This window comes from Perca flavescens, chromosome 24 (genome assembly GCF_004354835.1).
Source record: "Perca flavescens isolate YP-PL-M2 chromosome 24, PFLA_1.0, whole genome shotgun sequence".
Classification (NCBI taxonomy): Eukaryota; Metazoa; Chordata; class Actinopteri; order Perciformes; family Percidae; genus Perca; species Perca flavescens.
The window spans coordinates 5,546,114-5,557,019 of NC_041354.1; the positions used below are offsets into that span (position 1 = coordinate 5,546,114).

At 39.7% G+C, this 10,906-nt stretch overlaps 2 protein-coding genes across 5 annotated transcripts; one reads left to right on the forward strand and one right to left on the reverse strand.

Annotated features, from left to right (window-relative positions):
* Window positions 1-8,053, reverse strand: LOC114550799 (gap junction beta-6 protein). Of its 4 annotated transcripts, none has more exons than XM_028571677.1 (7): window positions 7,929-8,053; window positions 4,721-4,767; window positions 2,617-2,788; window positions 2,275-2,427; window positions 905-1,053; window positions 619-825; window positions 1-496 (listed from the first exon to the last, which is right to left on the reverse strand). In XM_028571677.1, exons 3-7 carry the CDS (start codon window positions 2,785-2,787, stop codon window positions 400-402), a joined length of 777 nt encoding a protein of 258 aa, XP_028427478.1. In that variant the 5' UTR covers window position 2,788; window positions 4,721-4,767; window positions 7,929-8,053; the 3' UTR covers window positions 1-399. The 4 variants fall into 4 exon arrangements, with proteins under 4 accessions (XP_028427478.1, XP_028427477.1, XP_028427480.1 ...); XM_028571676.1 differs by lacking the exon at window positions 7,929-8,053 and adding an exon at window positions 4,884-4,921; XM_028571679.1 differs by lacking the exon at window positions 4,721-4,767.
* sap18 (Sin3A-associated protein) lies at window positions 7,130-10,688 on the forward strand. The gene is made up of 4 exons (XM_028571689.1): window positions 7,130-7,326; window positions 9,865-9,974; window positions 10,149-10,271; window positions 10,393-10,688. The coding sequence occupies exons 1-4, from the start codon at window positions 7,255-7,257 to the stop codon at window positions 10,547-10,549; spliced, it is 462 nt and encodes a 153-aa protein (XP_028427490.1). The 5' UTR covers window positions 7,130-7,254; the 3' UTR covers window positions 10,550-10,688.
* Window positions 10,689-10,906: the final 218 nt, after the last annotated feature.

Here is a 10,906-nt window from a genome sequence, read left to right on the forward strand (position 1 = left end):
TTATTATTATTATTACTGTTTTTATTTATATTATTATTGTCATGTAATTATTAACTCAAACTATTACACTAACACACAATTGAGATGAAACTGTATTTGGTAGATAAAGTAGGAATTGGTGGGTGCATTTATATTATATGAACTGAAATATTGTCAACAAATACAATCTCAGACAATATCATGTAAAAAATAAAGTTTTGAGTTGTAGACACTGATTCCATCCTCTCCACCCCATGAATGTTACTTTTTAACACATTAGGTATCATAGAAAATGTTCACTTTTTGAATTGTATTTACACGTTTTGGGTCATTCACAGGTATGCCACTTGTAATTATTCAGCTTTTAGGTCTTTGGAAAGTGTTTCTTCTGCATGTATTGTCCACATTGTTGCTGCTTCCTCAGGTTGAGACAAGTAACTTCTGGTTTGTCTTATTCTGCATCCTCTCTCTGTTAGATTTTCTGCATGTTTTCCTCTCCTTCTGACCACCGAGACTCCTGAGAAAGAAGAAGTTATACGTGGACTTAAGGACTTTCTGCATTTTGATAGTCCAGATCAAGTATAAAGAACTCCAAATTTTAATTAATCACCTGACTGTCTGACTGATTAAAACCTCTACCTAGTGACAGCCTTGGCAACAAGATATGCAAGTTCAGCCATGTTAAGGACCATGCAGATAGAGGAAGCAGTGGCCATGAAAACAGTGAAGATGGTTTTCTCGGTGGGGCGTGAGATGAAGCAGTCCACCAGGTTTGGACACGGCCACTGGTCACACTGCACCAGCCGTGGCATCTGGAAGCCATCGTATACCACGTATAGAGCATACCTGGAGAGACAAAGACACATGCTGTGTGAAGATAGGCAGCCATATGGCAGACACATCAAATCAGAGTGGCAGATCATACATGAAGCCTCCTTCAAACAGTAGCCTGAACACCAGGCTGCAGGCGTACGTCCACCAGAGGGCGCCAGCTATAGGGAGTCTCCGTCTCTTCAGAGTCTCCAAATCTTCATCTGGGTCTTTGTTGCTACGGAAACCAGCTCTACCAGAACCCTGTAACACAACATGACAAGATAAAACTAGAAAAGACACAACAACAAAATGGATGATATAACAAGACAACAGAAGACAAGAGGTGACATGACAAGAAAACACATGACAAGACAAAAGATAATATGACAAGATGAAGCAGGACATGACACAATATAAGATAAGGTATGACGTGAAAGAACAGCATAAGACATTATATGACATGACACGGAATGACCAGAAAAGACATAAAGTATAAAGACATAAAACAATCCATTACATGACAAGATAACAGCATGACCAGAATAGATATGTAGCATAAAACAAGCCATTACATGACAAGATATGACAGCATGACCAGAAAAGACATGTAGCATAAAACAAGCCATTACATGACAAGATAACAGCATGACCAGAATAGATATGTAGCATAAAACAAGCCATTACATGACAAGATAACAGCATGACCAGAATAGATATGTAGCATAAAACAAGCCATTACATGACAAGATAACAGCATGACCAGAATCGATATGTAGCATAAAACAAGCCATTACATGACAAGATATGACAGCATGACCAGAAAAGACATGTAGCATAAAACAAGCCATGAGATGACCTGATAAAGTAAGACATGACATGATAAGCAAGACAAGCCATAACATGATAAAGCATGACATCACAGGATAAAGCAAGAGAAGACATGATAAACCATGACATGATATACTAAAGCATGACATGACAAAATACACAACATGACCAGAAAAGACTTGAAGTATGAATAGATGCAAAAAAAGCCATGACCTGACAAGAGAAGGCATGATAAGACTTGTTAAAGCAAGACAAGCCATGACAAGATAAAGCATGACATGATAAAATAAAACATGACAAGATAAAGCATGACATGATAAAATAAAACATGACAAGATAAAGCATGACATGATAAAATAAAACATGACAAGCCATGACATCGTAAAGCATGACATGACAAGATAAAGCATGACATGACAAGATAAAGCATGACATGACAAAATAAAGCACAACATGACAAGAGAAAATAAAAAAGACAAGATGACAAGACAAAACAAGACATGACAATGATACAAGACATATGATGAACCGAGACGTTATATCACATGACATGACAAGATCAAACATGACCAGAGAAGAGATTACAGGACATGAAAGAACATGACAAGACAACCCATGACAGGACACGGCAGACAGATTAAACAGTACACACACCTGTAGGAGCCTCTTCTTATCGCTATGGTTCCGATAGGCCACGTACATTGCAACCAGGAGTGCCGGTGTGGAGACAAAGACAAGCTGAAGACACCATAGACGGATGTGGGAGACAGGGAAGAACTGATCATAGCAGACGTTTTCACAGCCCGGCTGAAAACAGAAACAGACATACAGACTGTTGCAACAATGAAAACATAACACGTTAGATGCTTTATGTTGTATTAACACACAGGTAAATTACATCTTGATGACATGATGACATCCCATATACCAGGGGGACAAGACATGAAAATGGATAAATCATATTTACATAATGATATTACTGACTGGATGCCCTACCTGTAGTGTGTTACAAGTGAAGTCAGACTGCTCGTCCCCCCAGACGCTCTCAGCAGCAACAACCAGCACCATGACCCGGAAAATAAAGAGCACAGAGAGCCAGACTTTACCCAGGCTGGTGGAGTGACGGTTTGCCCCGACTATCTGAGCGTACAGAACAGGCCAAGACATCCTGGGGAAACAGTCAGAAACATGTCAATGAGAATACAATAATATGATAGCCTACTAGTTGCCAGTATAAAAGTGGATTTTGGCTGTTTTCTTTGAACTACACATCTGACAGCAACACAGATGGAAATTCAGAAGGAAGGCAGTGGCAAAAGATGAAAGCAGAGACAGGCGATGAAAGAAAAGTGGAGTTTGAAATAAGAAGAGGATGAAAAGGAATGAAAGTGAGAGGAGGAGAGAAGGCTCAGTGCCAAATTCATGTGAACTGATGAACCTCTCTGCCCACTGTGGACTTTTGTGAACTGAGCCCATTCAACTTAAAACACACTGAACACACTGTACAGACCCACACTACTACAGTCCTCACTGAGCATCACCATTCAACCCTTGATTGATTAATCAATTTACTGATTGATTGTACTAATATATATGATATATGCAGTAGTTTTTTCTGAAAGCATACCTCATATTCTCAGAACTCTACAAACAAATCCAAAAACACACACAAAATGTAAAACTCCAAAATGAAATTCAAGTTTGGTTTTACGCTCTGCCCAGCCTGTCTCATTGTTAGACCAAAGTGGCCCAGATCTCTTCACAGATTATGGCTCATCTTGTACTGTACTCGCACTCCTCTTGCCTCACTCCTATGTTGGCCAAAACAGAAGAGCTTTGGCCCTTTTATTGCTAAATCTCGGATTGCTAATTGAACAATCATGCAGCATGTGTTTGCCCATGTGAGGAGTCAGAGCAGATAGTAGGAAATTTAAGTTTCATATTTTGAATGGCAGTGTGTTGCATGTGAGCAAATATATATTTTGTTTAAGAAGATCGTGCCAAATGTAGAGAATTGTGAATAGTGTTTTGAAAAAAAGTGAACAGCAATCTGAGTGGAAAGTAGGAAATGTGCGCTTGTATTTCTGTAGATTTGGTAGATGGGGTTGGTACGTGAGTTACAGATTGTGGTCATTGTGTGGTCAAGAGTGTGTGTAAACAATTGGGAAAAACTGTAAGAGCAATTGTTTCCAGATGTAAATTGCGTCCTTACACACATATACATACATTCATACAGATATATATATACAGTATCTCACAAAAGTGAGTACACCCCTCACATTTTAGTAAATATTTCATTATATCTTTTAATGGGACAACACTGAAGAAATTACACTTTGCTACAATGTAAAATATTAAGTGTACAGCTTGTATAACAGTGTAAATGTGCTGTCCCCTCAAAATAACTCAACACACAGCCATTAATGTCTAAACCGCTGGCAACAAAAGTGAGTACACCCCTATGTTAAATTCCCATAGAGGCAGGCAGATTATTATTGTTAAAGGCCAGTTATTTCATGGATCCAGGATACTATGCATCCTGATAAAGTTCCCTTGGCCTTTGGAATTAAAATAGCCCCCCCACATCATCACATACCCTTCACCATACCTAGAGATTGGCATGGGGTACTTTCCATAAAATCATCTCTTAATGCAAATCAAACCAGCTATTAGGCTAACCAACATAAAACCATGCCAATCTCTAGGTATGGGGAAGGGCATGTGATGATGTGGGGGGGCTATTTTAATTCCAAGGGCCAATGGAACTTTATCAGGATGCATAGTATCCTGGATCCATGAAATAACTGGCCTTTAAAAAATAAAAATCTGCCTGCCTCTATGGGAATTTAACATAGGGGTGTACTCACTTTTGTTGCCAGCGGTTTAGACATTAATGGCTGTGTGTTGAGTTATTTTGAGGGGACAGCACATTTACACTGTTATACAAGCTGTACACTTAATACTTTACATTGTAGCAAAGTGTAATTTCTTCAGTGATGTCCCATTAAAAGATATAATCAAATATTGACTAAAATGTGAGGGGTGTACTCACTTTTGTGAGATACGTATATATAATAAAATTAAAAAGGACTTTTCTCACCTTGTGTCTGCAGTCAGGTTGTTTGCATGAAAATATTCCACATCGTCCTTTCCAGCACAAAAACAAACAAGCCAACAGCTCACTATCACATCACAACTGGCATCACTAAACTGAAAAACAATTGAATGGAATCTGGGTCTAATATACTGAGCAAAACACAAACCCGCAGCTCCTCCTTCCTTTGCAAGAAATAAATGTCAATTTAGCCAGAACAATATGAGGTGACTTCCTATGGGGACTTTCAAAATAAAACCTCACAGTGACAAACCTGTTGCAATGTTTAAGAGCAAGAGGCCACACAGATATCACAGAAGTAGACATGGAGATAATATTTAGTGTAGCGAACAAAACTGTAAAGTGATTTTGATTTGATTTCAATGCACATTCACCGATAAACCACTAACTTATCAGTGACTGGGCATTGAACTTAAATACTGTGTTGGTGGGTGCCCGGATAGCTCAGTTGGAGGTTTACTCCTTGACGCAGCGGGCCGGGTTCGACTCCGACCTGCGGCCCTTTGCTGCATGTCATTCCCCCTCTCTCTCCCCTTTCATTTTTTCAGCTGTCCTGTCGAATAAAGGCTTAAAAATGCCCAAAAAATAAACTTAAAAAAAAAGAAATACTGTGATGGTAACTCTGAGTGATAAAAATAAAAATATGAATTGCTTTTGTGAGAGTTTTAGTGAATTATGAAAACAGTAAAAGGCTATGGACTTTGTGTGTAAAATCAGTGGATGTGCCCCTTTAATTATGCCATGGTAACACTATAAATGGGACAGGATGTTTTCAAATGTTACACAACTTTAAATGTTAACCATCTATTGTTCTTACAGGGCACCCATGTTGCATTGTAGTGTGAGTGTGTGTGTGTGTGTGTGTGTGTGTGTGTGTGTGTGTGTGTGTGTGTGTGTGTGTTCCCCTCTGTGACTGTAACAGGACACAGGTAGAGAGTCAAAGTGACTTTTCAAGGCCCAACCATCACTTGGCAGCAATCAGCCTGCAGGACAGTGCAGCTCTGTGTGCCGCTAATGACTGTGACCGATGAGCTTTGCCCACTGTTTGTTGAAGTGTGGGAGCAAAACCAACTTCCTAAGTGTACACTGTGGATGCTCACAAAACTGAAATGGAAACTTTTCAGGGAAGTGTAACATATTCTGGATATTCTACAATGTTCGGATAGGTTTGTAGACATGGGTGTACAAGGATATGAGTGAAATAATAATAAAAATAATGAAGCAAGAGTATTAGACACTGTATTTAGAGTCTCCTCTGCATCACATCACTGCATGTAACATGACCCTGCAAAATGAGCTGCAATGATATTAAGGGGCAGGAAAACGTCCAGGTTTGAGACAGAGAGGGCGTCTGTGATTCTAATGGAGTCATTATGGGAATAACAGCGACACTTATTCCTGATGCATATCAATGAATGGATATCAGTGTCAGGACCGGACTCAAAGAGCCACTGTTTGATCTTTCAGTCGGACAGGGCTAAAAAAAAAAAAAAAACAGAGGGAGAAAGGCTGGCGGATTGTTTCAAGCGGTCCATGCCATCCATTCTGATGAGAGGTGGTGGTGGTGGGGTGGGAGGGGGGTCAAAAGAAGTGGATGGGAAGGGAGAAAGAGGTAAAATAGAGCTGATTGTTAGAGTAGTTCCTGACCAGCTAGCCAGCAGGAGAACAGAGGGGGCCAGTGTCAGGATACACACACAACCACACACTGTACGAGCACACACTGTACAACACTCACATATATGTTACCCAGAAAGCTACACACGCGTGCACACACACACACACACACACACACACACACACACACACACACTGTAATGAGTGAGGGGGAGAGCAGCATGTGACTGAATGGTCTCAGTTAAGTAGGTGGACTTGGTGGACTGATCCTGGCTCAGCCACTCTACTGTATGAAAGTCTGTGAGACGTCCTGATCATTTATGTAACTTGCAGATTTTTGTTTTCCCTTAATAACATTGAACAGGCTCTCTGCCAGATTCAGATTTCTTTTGGTGCATTAAAAGTAAAATAGTCTCATTGTTGTGATATTTCTGCACTTGCAGAGATGCGATGAAGCTGTACGTGATACTACATCATAATGGCAGGGTAGGCCATTTAAAAAGGAGATGGTACTAAACATGAACAGATTAAAATGCACAGGAAAGTCCTGTCCACCAGAACAGTATATGCAAGCAAAGATAAATCTCTTGCACACAAACTTTAAGTCATTAACACGTGATTGTAAATATTTGGACTTGAGACTTGGTTCTGATTTACGTCAGACTTGACTCCCAATTTGTAATTAAAGCAAAGACTTGATCATATTTTGCCGTGCTCATAATGATGCGTAGATCCTCCGAAACAGTAGGGGGCGATAAAGTCGCTGCTCAGCTAAAAAGACACCGGAAACAACTTCGAATTCATTCGTTGCTTCCTTCAGCTACGATAAAATATCCAAGCAAGGTGGTAGTAGAAGAAGCACGTAACGTTACCTAAGTGCATTACTATATCGGTGGAAAACAAAAATGGCCCTTGAATCGCGTATCACACAGGAAGAAATCAAGAAGGAACCAGAGAAGCCCATTGACCGAGAAAAGGTAGACAGCAGGGTGTTATTTCAAAGCCCGGTCTAACGTTAGCTAGCTTGTTTACCATAGGAGCTCTATCGTAAGCTAACCAGGTTGGGCTAGCTCTAAATGGGAACAGTTTGAGATTGTTGGACTTACTTTCAGAACAAACTCCAAACATTATAACACAAGTACAACATAGGTATGGTCAGACCAGTGTTTCTGCTTTGCGTGTTAAGCTACGTGATGCTCTGGTCCTCACCAGCAACTAAAAGGAGATTGTTACGTTAGCCTCTGCAGCGTGCTAGCTAGTTAATCGTAAATATATATTCGTAATAAAACGGATAACATTTTGTAGTTTAGTAATTATATTGCTAACATTGAGACTGATAAAATCGTTTGACTTAACAGTTGCCGCATGGACTGGAAAATGCCAATGAAACCTATTGGAAAATAAGATTTAAATGTGTTATGCTTAACGTTATGGGTAGCTAGCTAGACAAATAGAACTAGCTAGCTAGCTAGCTAGCAAAATGCAGTTCAGGTCGAACTAACGTCTTCAGGTAAATTCGGCATGTATCCAATCCAAAGTAAATCCAAATCCCATTTTTCCTAATTTTGCTATAATTTACCTCAGCTCAGTTGTCCCGATGGTTCAAACGCTTTGTGTTTGTGTATTGCTCCCAATAATTCCAGTAGTAACGTTACATTGGTGACTGTCGTGAGACCCTTTCCACGAGTGTTTCTAATATTCTTTTCTTCTCCATTAATTTGGGGTGGACAAAGCTAGCTAGTACATTAAGTATACTATGTGTATACTATGTAGATGCATACAGATACATTGATATTAGTACTATCACGATTTTTAAACAATTTAAACACCTAAGGATAATAATAGTAGTGTTAATGTACTGTATATTGTTGTAGTTATGGATGGGCATTCGATTAAATTTTCTTAGTCGATCGTCGGGAAAATTAACTATCGACTATTGATTAATCATTCATATTTTTATATTAAAATTCATTTAACTTTTTATAAGTTAAAAATGCAATGAAAATACAAAAATACAGTGTTTTTCCTTGAGATCTTAATTACAAGAACTACAACTTGTGGCAGTTAAACTGGAGGTTATAGATTATGGATATATGCGCTGCGGTGCTCTGAAGCAGCAGAATCTGCAGCTGTGAGCCGGCGTTCTTAAACCAAGACCCTTGTTTGTTCCAAAATAATAAATAAAAAGAATCATGTTAAATAATAACTTAACCAAAAACATAATACTAGACCTGACAGGTTGTGTCAAAATGTAACCCAAACTATCCAAGGCACGGACAAAGCCTAATAAAAAAATAACCAGTAGGCTAACCCACATACAACTTCTGCACCTGTGTACTAATGTGTGTTGAGAAAGATAAGCATGTTGACATGATCTGGGGTCAGACGCGACCGCTACCTGGTGACCGTCAGTCCAGCCGCCAAAAACACCCGCGTTACCGGGATGCACAGGTACCTCCACGCTAATTTGGCCAGCCCGGGGAACCTTATTCCGTTCTTCGTAGTGAGTTACTACCAGTCTGGTGATGGTACATCGTGACGGAATGTGATATGTTGTTTCCATTATCCATGTCAATGAACTTGCAGATCCCTTAGGTAATTTTCTGTTCGTTGTGCATTGCAGCTCCTCCGTGCTAACGCAGAGTTTATGCTAGGTTGAGACAGAGCAGGATGCACCGCGGCCGCCACTGACATTAACCAGGGTCGGATACACTTTGTTTAGTGGTAGCCTACATCATTTGAGTTGTGGCCGTGTTGTACTTATACACAATTCAGTTTTATTTATAGTATCAGTTCATAACAAGAGTTATCTCAAGACACTTTACAGATAGAGTAGGTCTAGACCACACTCTATAATTTACAAAGACCCAACAATTCCAGATGGCTTCTCAGTGTTTGAAGTGAACTAAGTCAAAATGGTCCCAGGCCACACTTCGCCGTGTCCTCTTCATGATTACTTTTGAAATGGAAACTTGCAGCCAGGTAACGGAGTATGGAGTCAAATATTGCCCCCAGGTGGTAAAATGTTTAGAGCGACCACACTGTGAAATTAATTTCATTGCTTCAAGACTTGCACTACGCAACGCAACCAGCATTAGTTTAATTGATAACAAATTAACGTGATCGACAAAATTCTTAATAATCAATTATTGATCGTTGAGTAATCATGCCCATCCCTAGTTGTAGTTACTCGGTGTGACCAACAAGTGAAAGCAAACTTTCGAAACTCCACTGCTGTCCAGCTTGATGCAAATAGCATTCCATTTATTTCAGGGAAAACTTTCAAAATACACAGATATAATCCCTGTTTTTATATTAATTTCCATGTCTGCGTGTAATGGGTTCATGTTTCACAAAATGTGATCCAATCTTTTTTTTTAATCTATTCCAATTAAAAAATAATAATATTCCGATTTGTTTAGATTAACGTTGCCTCTGTATTGTGTGCAGCCAGCCATTCTGCAGCCTTTACTTTTTTGTTACACCCTAATGTTTGGTGTTTATTTTTGCTGCAGACCTGCCCCCTTCTGCTGCGAGTATTCACCACCAACAGTGGCCGACACCACAGAGCAGATGAATTTGCCCGGGGCAACGTTCCCTCCAGTGAACTGCAGATATACACATGGTGAGATCGCAAACATTTCACTTACATCTTTGTCATTGAATGTGTCAATCAAGCATTTGCCAGTGTTTAAAGATAAGTTTAAAAGGCAGTAAAAGCTCCTTGTTGAGGTACAATTAGATTTTAATTCACAACAAAGAATTGGAGCAGATCTCTGATTCTGTGTGTGTTTTTCAGGATGGATGCTACTCTGAAGGAGCTGACCAGCCTGGTGAAGGAAGTGTATCCAGAGGCCAGAAAAAAGGGGACCCACTTCAGCTTTGCTATTGTCTATCCAGACCCCAGAGGGAAAGTGTACAGGTTTGTATCATACTACAACAGCAGCACCGGTTGAACTCATCTAGCAGGCCACTTGCCTAATGATCTATTGAATTTGTGTGCACTGTATATTAAAAAACGTGCCTGTCCCCCCCTTTTACAGGTTGAAAGATATCGGCAACACTATATCCGGCAGGAAGGGTGCAGATGACTCAATGACGTTGCAGTCTCAGCGCTTCCAGATTGGAGACTATCTGGACATAGCTATCACACCACCCAACAGAGCCCCGCCCCTTAACCCACGCATGAGGCCCTTCTGAACACAAACACCAACACATAAACCAACACACATTAACATACATTTTGTTTTGTTTATTTTTTTGCATTTCATCATCTTGGGTGGTTTTTGCCTCATTTTATAAAATGTGATGTGTAATAAAGTTGCAATTTTTTTCCAAATTTTCTGTCCCTTTGTGTAATATACTGTGAGAGGTTATTAGGAATTAAGTCTTAGATAAATAAAGTCGGTCCATTAAACTGCACTAGTGTTGTGAAAAAAACTATTTTATCAGATTTTAAGGTGGTCCAGATACCGCTAGAACTGGAGTCAGAATTCCTGGTGACACCTCAGTGATGATTGAATTTTTTAGGTTTTATTAAAACACCCAATGCTGAAA

Excerpts from the sequence above, each read along its gene's own strand:
- sap18 (XM_028571689.1), top strand. The coding sequence starts at position 7,255 with ATGGCCCTTGAATCGCGTATCACACAGGAAGAAATCAAGAAGGAACCA. Across the intron at positions 7,327-9,864 it reads AGCCCATTGACCGAGAAAAG|ACCTGCCCCCTTCTGCTGCG; the intron begins GTAGACAGCAGG and ends TTTTTGCTGCAG. Across the intron at positions 10,272-10,392 it reads CCCAGAGGGAAAGTGTACAG|GTTGAAAGATATCGGCAACA; the intron begins GTTTGTATCATA and ends CCCCTTTTACAG.
- LOC114550799 (XM_028571679.1), bottom strand. The coding sequence starts at position 2,787 with ATGTCTTGGCCTGTTCTGTACGCTCAGATAGTCGGGGCAAACCGTCAC. Across the intron at positions 1,054-2,274 it reads ATAAGAAGAGGCTCCTACAG|GGTTCTGGTAGAGCTGGTTT; the intron begins GTGTGTGTACTG and ends GTTGTGTTACAG. Across the intron at positions 497-618 it reads GTTGCCAAGGCTGTCACTAG|GAGTCTCGGTGGTCAGAAGG; the intron begins GTAGAGGTTTTA and ends CTTCTTTCTCAG.